General features: G+C 36.1%; 1 protein-coding gene across 4 annotated transcripts in view; it reads right to left on the bottom strand.

The window, feature by feature from the left end:
* Window positions 1–6469: 6469 nt before the first annotated feature.
* The window catches only part of tnr (tenascin R (restrictin, janusin)), a 226242-nt gene continuing 218456 nt past the window's right edge, over window positions 6470–14255 (bottom strand). For 3 of the 4 annotated variants that reach the window (XM_055201777.2, XM_055201776.2, XM_055201778.2), the window contains 3 exons: window positions 10207–10368; window positions 9954–10117; window positions 6470–7517 (listed from right to left, as the gene is read on the bottom strand). In XM_055201777.2, the coding sequence (XP_055057752.2) occupies window positions 7401–7517; window positions 9954–10117; window positions 10207–10368 (443 nt within the window). In that variant the 3' untranslated portion in view covers window positions 6470–7400. Of the gene's footprint in view, window positions 7518–9953; window positions 10118–10206; window positions 10369–14255 lie in introns of those variants that run through there. The other variant, XM_073874149.1, reaches the window with a different exon arrangement.

A 14255-nucleotide genomic window follows, 5' to 3' on the forward strand; every position in this document is an offset into this window, starting at 1 on the left:
TCTTCATATCTACACTGTAAAAAAACTTTGCTGCCTTAATTTTTTTTGTCAAATCAACTCAAATTTACAAGTCATGTCAACAGAGATGAGTTGTCACAACTTATAAAATTAAGTTAACTTTTCTCAACTATATTTTATAAGTTATAACAACTCACCAGTAGTTATAACAACCCATCTCTAGTCAAGATAAATAATAGTAAGTTGAAATGACTTGTAAATCCGAGTTGATTTAACAACAAAAAAATAAGGCAGCAAAGTATTTTTTACAGTGTACACTACACTAACTTGACCAAGTAAGTTCATGATTTTCAAACCTTGTAAGTCCATGTTTCTTAAAAGAAATATTTGGGTCAATTAATTAAGTTGAGTGAACATAAATTTTAGTACAGACAACTTGAAAAAGTAAGTTAATGATTTTCTGTAACACTTTACGTGAAGGGGTGTTCATAAGACTGATACACGTGCCATGATAGCCAAGTCTCACAAAAATTCGTTATATAGTCATGTTAATTTTGTGTTCTTTTTTTGTGATATTATCACGTATTGGTTACTCAACTGTTTTGTCCTATTTTTTTTTTACCACTGTCGCTTCGGTTTAGGGTTAGATTTACATAAAATGACATCCCTACCCAAACCCAACTTTAACCCTAACGCCAGACAACATATAAAACAATAAATCAGAAAAAATGCAAGCACCAAATCTAACCCTAAACCGAAGCGACAATGGCTTGAAAATAGGAAAAAGCAGTTGAGTAACCAATACATGATAATCACACGAAAACAGAAATTTGTTATACGATCACGTACAAACGCCGAAATTCATGATAATATCACAAAAAAAAAGAATCTAAAATTTACGAAATAAAGAGTTTGGTCAATTATTTAAGTATCACAACTAAACATTTCAAGTTAAAACTACTTAAAATGTTAAGTAAATATAACTTAACTGAGTCAAAGCAAAAATACAACTCAAAAATGTAATATGAATGCATTTTTTTTACAGTGTGGTGAATAGTAACTGTTTATTTAGTTAAAGAAATAGTCTACTCATTTTCAATATTAAACTATGTTATTACCTTAACTAAGAAGAGTTGATGCATCCCTCTATCATCTGTGTGCGTGCACATAAGCGATGGAGCGTGCTGCGACACTTCGATAGCATTTAGCTTAGCCCCACTCACTCAACGGCACCAATCAGAGACAAAGCCAGAAGTGACCAAACACACCAACGCTCCTCCCACCCAAGACGAGCAGCCACACGAGCAAGCCTGGTGGCACAAAACAAAACGCAGCGCTCCTCTAAGCGGATCCAAAAGAGGAACTACATTTCATGGCGCAATAGCACCCTTGGGAGCACTTCGACTCGGCGCAGTAACACCCTCCCTCTCCCATTATGAGAGTGAGAAGGGGAGCGGACTTTTCAGGCGAGTCTAAATGGTACCATTGAATGAATGGGGCTAAGCTAAATGCTATCGAAGTGTCGCAGCGCTCTCCAGCGCTTACGTGCACGCACACAGATGATAGAGGGATGTATCAACAATTCTTAGTTAAGGTAATAACATAGTTTAATATTGAAAATGAGTAGACTATTCCTTTAATCCGATGATAATGAAAAATTAAACAACAGTTGTTTTGGCTACACAAAATGTAACCGTTGCTTTAAAAATGAATACACAACCAAACACTTGACTTGTTTTTGAATATTTTATTAATGTGTAGAAAATGTATTAAAAAAGGAATTATACAGCACATTTTAGGTTAATCTAAAGCTAACTTGATCCGTTACATTAATATCCAAGGTTATTTAACAGAATGTGGTCAGCGAGTTAGGGAGAAATGTTTCAGAGATCGTTCTTTTCCACACATTACTGTACCTGCTTCATTTGTGCTCATGCTAAACACACATTTTCCAAAAGCCACAAAGGATAAGCAGTCCAAACATGTGTACTGCTCTAATACATCCTCTAAGGTACAAAAAGTAAGGGACTTTTTACAATATCATGGTCAAATGAAACAAACATATATAAAGACTTGTGACCGTGTCTGTGAAATCCATGCTAAAGTCTTGTGATCTAATTATGATGAGATTAGGAGCATCAACGTTTGATTTCACTCATTGATATCAATCTTTGACATGACCTTACTCAGCCAATATGAAAAATATCAAGGTTATATTATGTAGGACATTACAGTAGCTGACTTAACCTGGGTTTTCACAGACTGGGTCACATTTGCCAGCCAAAAACATCAGAGTTTTAAATGCTGCTTGTAACATGATGTTTCCATTGTAAATCTTCAGCCAAATGTGGTTTAGTGGTAGTCAGTGTCTCTGCCATATGCTGAATCAATGAATAATGAAGGGCAATCTGCTGGTGTCTCTCCGTTGAGAGCCGTCCCAATCACTCTATACTACATTACGATCTCTATTCCTTTTTAATGAAAACAAATCCAAGAGAAGAGATACAGCTGTGTGAAACCACAAACCATTAATTTGCTGAACGAAACAAAACAAACAAACCAAAAAACTTCAAAAAAGCAGTGACTGGGGAATATGATGCCTTCTGGTGCATGGAAAATGTAAGTCTTTCTCAATGTTAAATGCAATCGCTTTGAGCTGATTAAGAATTTACATGGTTTCCAACTCCCATCCCAGCTGTTACTAGTCTTATCGTACGCCTTAAACAGTACAAAAAGAAATTAAAGCTAAAATGAAGAAACTCTTTGAAGATAAATCACAGTGCCGTCACTCAAAAGAGGCTCATTATCTGAAACTAAAATGGTTACGAAAGCAAATAATTTTACGTTTTACCTCTTCCTAATGGACAGACACTAAAGAACAAAAAAAATTTTCTGAGGTGAGCATAATCACAAAAAATAAAAATAAATAATAATAATACAAAAATTAGATTCTGTGATTATTTACCATACACTTTTAAAACCTGACCCTTTCAAAAAGTACCCTAAAGATACATATCTGTACTTAAATGGTACATATTATGACCTTTTCTGACAGTCAACTGTTCCTTTCTTTCTTCTTCAGTATCTCTGTTTTAACACTTTATGGTGAAAATGAAAAGTTTTATTGTCTTTAATTAAACTCAATACAACAAACACAGTAAACATGTCTTTTAACATCAGTGAAACTATTAGTAACAGCATTATGAAAAAACGTGAAATGCTAGTATATAAAAAAGAAAAGTTGCTGAGGTAAGTTACATTGCATGACGAAAGGTCTAGAAAAACATGACATGATCGTACTGTAACTCCTTCACAAACCTTTTAAAACACTGTCAAAATACATTAAGGTGATGTTAACCTGAAATTATACTCTTGTGATCAAATAAAACTATGTTGGAACTTTCACTAAGAGTTGGATTGCTTTTTGTGTTCATGTAAGTGCATAACCTTTATCTTCACTTTTAATCGGCAGGTGTCTGCGACAACTTCATTTTCAGAATGAAAATGCGAACAGGAATGGAAACTAACCCTTCACCCTTATACCTGGTATTAAAATGCCTTTTGGTCGATCGGATCACAAGTAGACGAGACAGACACATTTGACGTGTTTTAATCCGTTTCTTTAGTCCACTTTTGACCGCTTCTGTCCTACTTAGTAAGAAAGTATGTCTTGTTTTCTGTAAAAATATCCAAAAATTCTAAATTAAGATGTATCTTCCTGATGAGCAAAACCACCTAAGAAAATAAGTCTAGTTTTTAGACAAAAACAGTAAATTAGAAAAAATAGAATAATTTTTTTTGTTGAAATAAGTTTACTTTTTTCATAAACACTTAATTCAAGAAAATTTTCTTATTACGCTGGCAATTTTTTTTTGCTGGTTTTAAGCACAAATTTGCTTAAATTGTATATTTTTTGTCTAAACACTAGACTTATTTTCCTACACTGTAAAAAACACTTTGCTGCCTCAACATTTTTTGTTAAATCAACTCAGATTTACAAGTCATGTCAACAGAGATGAGTTGTCACAACTTATAAAATATAGTTGAGAAAAGTCAACTTAATTTAAGTTATAACAACTCACCTGTAGTTATAACAATTCATCTCTAGTCAAGATAAATAATGGTAAGTTGAAATGACTTGTAAAGCCGAGCTGATTCAACAAAAAACTCCGAAGCAGCAAAGCACTTTTCACAGTGCAGGCCATTCTGCTAATAAAGAAAAAGCATCCCAATTTAATAATTTTAAGATATTTTTACTGAAAACAAGACAAAAATACTAAGTAAAATAGTAATTTTTTACAGTGGATGGTCTACGGCCGAGTGGTTTAAACACAAGTGGGATAAATGATGGGTTTTTAATTGACACATACTAATATTGGTACATCTGAGAGTACATCAACCTGTTTTTAGTAAACATGCTGCACAATGTTACTGTATGTATATGTGCGGGCTTGAAATAAGCACAAGCAACTTTCACAGCTCGCAAAATAAAACTAAACAGAAAGAAGCGGGGAGCAGCGGCTTTAGTTTAATCAATCATAAAGGTCGCACAAAACACTGTGGGTTCGAGCTCGAAGTCAGAGCTGATGTTAAAAATATGTACGTCACTTTAGATCAATAGGCAGAGAGTAAGCAGTCTTTTGTGGCTGCTCGAACACTATACTATAAGGGGACAAGCTCAAAATGTTTTACACCCCATTTGCACCTGCACCATAAAAAAGTTCAAACAACTTGGTTTTGCAAGTCAACTCAACCCAACCTACTTTTTTAAGTTTTAACTTGTGATAAGTTGACTATAAAAACAAGTTGAAATTGTTTAACTTAATTTGTTCATTTTTTACAATGTGTGTACAGCATTGTCCACTTGTGATCCAATCGTCCAAAACAAGTCTTAATACCAGGTATAATCAGCTTCTTAGTTATGCTGCGTTTACACCAGCTGCGGTAGAGGCGTCAAGCGTGAGTGATTTTAATGTTAAGTCAATGTGAAGACGCGTTGATGCGCGTCTGGAGGTCTCGTGGCGCGGATGAGGTGTTTGGGGCAGCGCGGTGGATGCAATTCCGCCTCATTCGCATGTCTAGTTCGTTTGGCGCAAATTTGCTGCTGATGCCCGAGTTGAAAAAATGTAACTTTGGCGGATCAGGAGCCTGCTTGATGCTGTGGCGGCAGCCCCGCCCAGAGTCACTCATTCAACATGAAGGAACGCTTGATATTGTCCGTGAGCAGTCACCCGGAGCTATACGACACACGTTCTTATTTCAATAGAGACAGGAATAAAAATGACCTCGCTTGAAAGAGTGTCAGTGAGGACATCTGGCAACCTGGTAAGTTGTAAATACACATTTCACTATTGAGTCATGTGACGTTTATCCACCCTCGTCGTTTATTTTCCCCCTATATTCAATTCAATTTTATTTATATAGCGCTTTTCACAATACTTAATTGTTTCAAAGCAGCTTTACATTAATAGAAGCAGTAAAAGCACAGAAAAACGACAGATAGCATAACATAATACACGATAGCATAAGCAGTCAAATTTGCTGCGGCTATGACTCGACATTATAAGCGAGCGTATTACTAATGTAACGTCTAGAAGAGGAAGCTAAGTTAAGCCAAGAATGCTGCCTCCCCGGGGTAAAAAAACCCCTAGGAGAAAAAAAAACCCGGGCTGTTTAGCCGAGGAAATAAAAAAAAGTCCTAGGAGGGAAAAACCCTTGGGAGATATATATGTATATACACACATATAAACGGATAAGGAGATTAAGCGGAGATTAAGTGGGTTCTGCCGGTGATCGTTGGTCAGGCATGTGCACCTATAGCATCAAATGCTTGCTTTTTCCACGCGTCTGCTTCGCTAGACGTGTGAATACATTCAAACTGTTCAAGCGGCAAACTAGGTGCGGTAGACGTGATTTTTACGCCTCAAACGCGGTTGGTGTAAACGCAGCATTAGTCAGTCAGTCACTCTAGTACTACAATGATAAAGACAAACTAGTCTATGAATATAAAACAATGAATTGCTTGTAACATACACTGTAAAACAATTGCTGTAATTATGCAGCTTGTTGCCAGTAACTTACTGTAGAAGAAAAAGCCTGAAAATGTTTCATGTTCATTTAACTTTGAACAAACTGTCAGTAAATAACATAAATGTAAAATCTACAGTAAGTTACTGGCAGCTAGTTGCCAGTAATACCCAGTAATTCTGTAATTTCTACATACATTTTTTTCAGTGTAGCGAATTATAAGACGCAGACACACACTTGTTTTCTTTCAAGTCCACAGGAATGAGAACATATTCAACCATCACAAGCATGTAGAGAATTCTCCATACCTACACTGTAAAAAATTTGCTGTAATTATGCAGCTGGTTGCCAGTAACTTACTGTAGAAGATAAAGACTGAAAATGTTTTATGTTCATTTAACTTTGAACAAACTGTTGCCAGTAAATAACATAAATGTAAAATCTACAGCAAGTTACTTTGTTTATACAGATTTTTTTTACAGTGTACTTATCACTGTTCTCGTGTCAGTTGATGTATAAAATCACTCATGAGGCATAAACGAGAAACATTCTTTCAGACAGACCCAAGTCCATTTCTAAAATGGGATGATGCAAACGTGTGTAATGTGTGTAATTGTAAAAAAATCTGAATGAGACCCTCGAAGCACTTAAAGTCATTTTAGGGTTATTATTCCCACTGGTTTTCATTTATTTATTGTAAAATTAAATCTGAATTATTTAATATTGCAGCGATACGATATCTACTACCTTTATATACGCAAAATATTTCTGCTCAATCTTTGATTTTGACCTCAGAATTTAAATTAATCTTTGGTTTCTGAGGTTTTAATAATAATAGTACTTTAATAATAGTCTTTGTTTGGGGGGGGGGGCTGTAACATTACAGTAACAGTGTAGAAGTTTAGTCCTGTGATGCTTTGACATTACAAAGTGTAAATGTGAATAACTTATTAAATGAAAATGCAATTACATAATTAAGTCAATAAACGTTGGCCTCAGGGTGCAGTACGAGCAAAATATAATGTAAGTGTTGTCACACAAACCAAAATCGAAATAATTCATTATTCAGTTACTTTTTAAAGGTATTTCTTACAAAAATAGAAGCATCTGATTTTTTACGGCCATTATTTTTTTCTCCCAAAATCTCATCTTAAAGGATGTAAAATGTGTTCTCATAACAATGAGGTACTTTCCGCAGGCCTTACACGGTAAACGTGTTAAACTACACTGAGCTTCCCCTTAATCTTTAAAATCTCCCAAAACAGCATTACACAAAAAAGTCATCAAACCTCAAGGAATTTACATCAGACATTCGTCAAAGGGATTTAGTCATTCAAAGATTTAAATAAGTTACGGTAACTCCTCGTGTCCTCCTCAATCTATGTAAAAACAGTAATAGCTAGCAGGACAGTGGATTAATGAGTGGATCTCCTCCTCTTGCCACTGATGCTGCGGTAGTTGAACGGCCTCATCTTCATCTCCACGAACGGGATGGAAAACTCGTGGCCTTTCCAATGATACCAGTTTATACCCTACAGGGGTCAAACACATTGGATTACTACATAAACAGCTTATGTCGATTTCTGTGGCCAATGAAATTCCTCACAACATCTGCTCACAAAAATAGCTTTACTGCTATAAAACTTAGGTCATTCTCACAGTTCAGACTTCTGCTTCTTTACAAAAATACCACAAACACTAAGAGAGAGGGTTATGACCTCATGGTTTATAATAAGACACAGCACATCATGCACAAGCCTTTGTGAGAAAACTGAATTGAAAGCAGACAGTCAACAGGACATGACAATTGCGCAAGAACGGACTTGGAACAGCGTTATACATGGACGCAGATCTCACAGCTGTCATATTTTTTGCTTTTGCATATTTCCTTTCTTTTGCAACTGCATTCACAAACAAAACCACAAAGGACGAGTCACAGTGCACAAGGACTGTAGGTGTCAGATTAATGGAGATCAAGATAATAGGTCACGGAAAGGTTCATCTTTGTTCTATTTACTACACTCTCCGAAAAAAAGGTACAAGAAGTTGTCACTGGGGCGGTGCCTTTTCCAAAAGTACACTTTTGTACCTAAAAGGTGCATATTGGTAGCTCAAAGGTAAATCTGTACCAAAATTGTACATATTAGGAGCATTTTAAAAGGTACTCTGTCCCAGTGACAACTTTTGTACCTTTTTTCCCGAGAGTGTATAGTGTATGACAAAAAAACACATAGCAATCTTATGGCAATTCGTGCATGTTTCATGAGGTGGCTAATTCGTATAAAAGGCGGGGTGCTTGATTAGAAATCATCTAAACAAACACGCCCCTACCCTAATAGAATCTGGACCTTCTTTTGATAGACCCGCCCCACATATACGCAACCCAGGCAACGATGTCGGTTAGTAGACACGCACCTTACTGCTGATTGGCTACAAGTTTGTTTTGGTACTCGGCCCGCAAACTTTTCCAAAGCGTTTTTCAAAAATCAAGCACCCCGCCTTTAATTAGTACTACAACATTTATACGTTTTCATACGATATGCTTTACCCCTCTGACGTTGCCGTTAGGGGCGAGGTTTAACTATTGTTTTTTACGAATTTTATACGATTTACTTTGTACGAATTCATACGAATTAGCCAACTAAGTACTAGCTATTAAGTATGTGTACTTCATGTGTATAGTGTCTTCTAAGACAACTGCATGTAGACACAAAGCAAGCCTGATTTTGGTACAATCTGTTTGTGCCGTGGTGATTCGTAATTGACAATGGGCATCAGGATGCAATCAATTGTTTTATATAGTGTGTCATAGTGGGTGTCATTTACCGATATTTGCGTACGTTTTTCGTATTTATACGCACACTTGAACTTCTCACGAAAACTTTCCGCCTAATTCACAACATATGCGTACGCACATGAATTTGTTCTTATACTTGTTCTTACGTTAGTGAATTTGGAGTGTTCTACATGAGCGGCCGCGAGCACAAGTTTGGTAATTTGCATAAAACACGCCTAAACCAGCTCCATCTAAGGGCTTTGTGCATAATTTGTCATTACGTGCATCTTCTTTATATGTAGAAAAAATAAGTAGGCTATAATAATGTATATAATGTATATAATAATAATAATATAGATCATGTATAATAATATATTATACAGAAAATATTATAATATAAAATATAATCATGTAAATTTTATATATCAACATTATTATAAACATAGCATACGTGATTATTGTGTACGAGTGGTTTTAGGTTTTCTTGAATTTTTGCGTACATTTAAAATAAATCCTGATACGAACGTTCACGATTTGTTTGTGAAAACATCCATACGCACATCTGACACACACATTTGTGCATTCGCATGCTTATTGAATGAGACCCAATGATATTGACAGGAAAGGTTTGTGGATTTATGGTAAAAATTATTCCTAAATCTATGATGCTCATACTCTTGTTTCTGGTAGTTATGTCTTCTCAATAGCATCACACACATCGTTAAACACGGCAAATGATGATGCAGGTTGGGAAGCAGCGTGTGGTCTCATGTTTCTTTTTCAAGACACAAAAAAAAATGAAGAAGAACCTGGCATGAAGAAGACGACATGCGTAGGCGGTTTGTATGGTGTATGTGGAAATAAAACTTCCTGTCTCGGGATTTAAGACCAATTTGTGTGGGCACATAGTTTTTTTATTTTTAGGTTCATGCCTAAAAAAAAAGAAACTATGTGCCCACACAAATTCCTTTTCTATATAAAACAGTTTGACATTTCAAAACGCAATATTTATTTACTGAACAATGATTAGTGGAATTATCTGATTTATCTGGTTCAGAAAAAAGAGTGTGTCAAGAAGAGTAAGCAAAGGTTTCGATTTACTCAACACCCACCATTTACACAAACTGAACTAGACTCAAGTAAGCATATTGGATAGTCATGGCCAATGCCTACACATGGCAACCTGACTTACCTGACTATGTCTGGACTCTCCATATTTGCCATTAAGGTTAGCCCGATGGCAGTTTTTATACCACCAGGCTCCCTTGTAGGACAGAGCACAGTTGGTGACAGCAATGTCATTGTCCTTATCCTGGGTAGAGAAAGGTCTGCTCTGATGGTAGCTCAGAGAGTCACCTGAGGTCAAAAGACAGCATAATTATGATCGTGATACCGAGTGACATCACTCTCTGAGGAGATAAGGTCTAAATATATTCATGCCACACCTGCGGTGCCATTGTATTCTCCTATCCTCAGTTTATAGAGGCTCTTGGAGTCTCCGATGGAAAACCTGTCGTAGTTGGCGTACACAGTCTCCTGCCCGTCTTTCATGTCGATGCGGAGCTCGTAACGTCCTTGAGCTGCGATCCTCTGTATGTTGTCCAGGCCTGGATGGAGAAATAGAAGATGTCTGAGGAACTTACTCTAACATGTAACATTCAACCATCTGTACTGTTTTTTTATAAATATGCTCCACAAAGATAAAAGCCCATAATGTGATATAAAAGGATCTAACTCTGAAGATGCATAAGACTGCAGATAAACAGCCCGTGTTTTGAAGATAATCCCATTTCCTGTGTGTCTGATAGAGAAATGACCTTCATTTGATACAAAAGATTTTTTTTTCTGATAATAAAAGCCCCATCTGTTTATGTTTGAGTATCTGAACTTCATCTACACCCCTAAACTTAATTTGCCTATATGAACACAGGCTGCAAACACAGTCAAGGACAGACATGTGAATCACCAGGCATGGCCAAACAGCATCTTCAGGGCTGCCCATTGTTACAATGTGATTTGTAAAATCCTGAAGAAACGTCTATTAAAGGGGACATTTCACAAAAATTTTTTAAGATGTAAAATAAATCAGAGTGCGTATGTAAGGTTTTATCAAAATACCATATAGATAATTTATTATAACATGTTAAAATGGGCACTTTGTAGGTGTGAGCAAAAATGTGCCATTGGGGGTCTGTCCTTTTAAATGCAAATGAGCTGATCTATGCACTAAATGGCAGTGCCGTGGTTGGATAGTGCAGATTAAGGGGCGGTCTTATCCCCTTCTGACATCACAATGGGAGCCAAATTTCAATTACTTATTTTTTCACATGCTTGCAGAGAACGGTTTACCAAAACTAAGTTACTGGGTTGATCTTTTTCACATTTTCTACATTGACAGAAGCACTGGGGACCCAATTGCTTCTGTCAGTTGAGTTCCTAAACATGGAAAAAGTCTGATTTTTATGATATGTCCCGTTTAAAGAGATAGTTCACCCAAAAATTTAAAACCTGATGACCCTGATTTATGCTACCCGTTCTCACCAAGATGCGTACAAATGACACGCAGTGTGATTATTGTGCAATAGATACGCCAAATTCCGATTTTGCGTCCATATGATACGCCAGTCCTTCCCATTCACTTATATGGCGAATCGTTTCATGACGTTTTATTTATTGTTTTCTCATTTGTTTTCTGGTTTTTTAGACCATTTTCGCTTGGGTTTAGGGTCAGATTTCAGATTTGTTTAAGCAGGTTATTTAATATACAGGTTTCTCTATGTTTTTATCTATATTTAAGCCATGGTCGCTTGGAGTTGGGGTTAGAGTTGGGGTTTGGGTTAGGATGTCATTTTTATATAATAAAAAGTTGTTCTAACCCTAAACCCAAGCAAAAATGGTAAAAAAAAACTGAAAACAAATGAGAAAACAATAAATAAAACGTCACGAAACGATTCGCCATATAAGTGAATGGGACGGACTGGCGTATCATATGCACGCAAAATCGGAATTTGGTGTATCGATTGCACGATAATCACACTGCGTGTCATTTGTACGCTTTTGGTGAGAATGGGTTGGATTTATGAAGATATTTTGAGGAATGTGTGTAACTGAACTGTTCATGAGCCCCATTCACTTCCGTAGTATTCGCTTTTCCTACTATGGAAGTAAATGGGGCTCATGATCGGTTTGGTTACAAACATCTCTCAAAATATCTAACTTCGTGTTCACCAGAACAAAGAAAATGATAAAGGTTTGTAACAACATGAGATTAAATGATGACAGAATTTTTGGGTGAACTATCCCTTTAAACAGCTCCATAAATGTAATTTTAACACTGACCACAGTAAGAGATATCGTGCTGTTCTCATTAAGTATTACACAACCTTATCAGATATATCACAAATTTGGACAGAGTTCTGCACTTTATGGGAGCAATAAAGAAAATTAAAAAACATTTTAATAATCTTATTAAATGGGCCACGTAGCAGGAGAACACAGAATTAATATAAGACGATTAATTATGACGGCACAGTTTTAGGCAGAGGGTAGATACACATAACATCATACATGTGACCCTGTCTTTGCAAACCTAACTAAAGTCATATTTGTTTTTGTGATTTACTGTTTTCTACATAAACTCATCATGCACAATCCAAAAAACATTTGGTGAAAATATAACCTATAAGTACCAGTAACTTCATGTACAACTAAGGTACCAGCATGCACCTTTTAGGTATAAAAGTGTACTTTTTGAAAAGGTGCCGCCCCAGTGACAGCTTTTGCCCATTTTTGTACCTTTATATCTGCGAGTTTGCATAATGACATAAAACAGCTGGTCTATACAATCTCAGGATAACTTGTGTTTCTCGCTGCATCATTTTGCTGTCTGAAAGCTTAAATTTTAACCCCATTACTTCAATATATAATTCAAGGGGTGTCATGACCAGCTGAGGCGTTATAAGGAGAGCATAGGGATTGTGCAGAAGTGCGCAATATGATGTTCAAGCATAGCTTTTTCTCTTTTTAAAACCTGCTGTCTGCTTTGAATGCATGAATAGATGTCTGCCTGCAATGCTTGTCTGCCAAACTGTGCGCTTGATGAACAGACGGTGTTGTCTGTAGGGGTTATACGTAGGCTGATGTTAAAATCTGGCAACGAAACAGAAAAGTAGTGTAGTACATTCTATTAATACTACAATATTGTCAATTTGTCAACGTTCTTCACATAAGTGTTCTTCTTGCTATATATATATATATAAACATTTTACTATATATTTTGTCAAAAGTATATATATATTATATTATTATTTCTTTCTGCAGTATTTATTATCTACTCATTAGATGCAATCTTTCGAATCTTTTCCACTTTAAAAATAGCTTAATATATTATCCAGGCTTAAATGTCAGCGGGAGGCAGATTGTAATGTTTACTTTTTATCTGTAATTGAGACAATGGTCTGTAATCTGTGCTCCGGAGTGTTTTTTCTGAATTCTAATGAATATAATTATAGTTTTCTAATAAGATTTATTCATCAGGGATAAAAAGGAAAAGAGGGCTCTATTGTTTTCTGTCAAATTGGATTCCTGATGAAAATAATTACTGGATAATTTCAATAGCATGTTACAGCTGAGAGCTACAACAATAGACTGAAGTGCCCCGGGAACACACAGTACATAAAATTTCAGTTTATTCAATGCACTATCTTACAGTTTTAGACTATTTGTGTTATTGTAATCTCTTCAAAACGGCACCATTAGAAACATTTACTGTCAGGTTTTTAGCAGTTTTAAAGTGACATGAGTGAGGGGAAATGTATGTACACTCTAAAAATGTGGTTTTAATTTTTAACTCAGCGTTATGTCAAAACGGGAGCCTGTTGGGTTGTAATTTAACCTATTCTGGGTTGTTTCAACTCAAAATGCTGGGATGTTTTAACCCATTGTTGGGTCAAATACGGTTGAGCCCAACCATTTGTATGAGTAATGTATATATTAGTTCATGGATCCCCTTAATTGAACTAACATTGCTAGCTCCATCATCATTAGGTCTTTATAACTTGCCAGTGTTTGTACACTCACCTAAAGGATTATTAGGAACACCATACTAATTCTGTGTTTGACCCTCTTTCTCCTTCAGAACTGCCTTAATTTTACGTGGCATTGATTTAAAAAGGTTCTTTATTATACAAGGTGCCATTTTAGTACAGTGAACTCATTGTCATGTTCAAAAAAACAAAAAAACAATTTGAAATGATTCAAGCTTTGTGACATGGTGCATTATCCTGCTGGAAGTAGCCATCAAATGATGGGTACATGGTGGTCATAAAGGGATGGACATGGTGAGAAACAATGCTCAGGTAGGCCGTGGCATTTAAACGATGCCCAATTGGCACTAAGGGGCCTAAAATGTGCCAAGAAAACATCCTCCACACCATTACACCACCACCACCAGCCTGCACAGTGATAACAAGGCATGATGGATCCATGTTCTCAT

The sequence above is a fragment of the Misgurnus anguillicaudatus genome, chromosome 2, assembly GCF_027580225.2.
Source record: "Misgurnus anguillicaudatus chromosome 2, ASM2758022v2, whole genome shotgun sequence".
Lineage (NCBI taxonomy): Eukaryota > Metazoa > Chordata > Actinopteri > Cypriniformes > Cobitidae > Misgurnus > Misgurnus anguillicaudatus.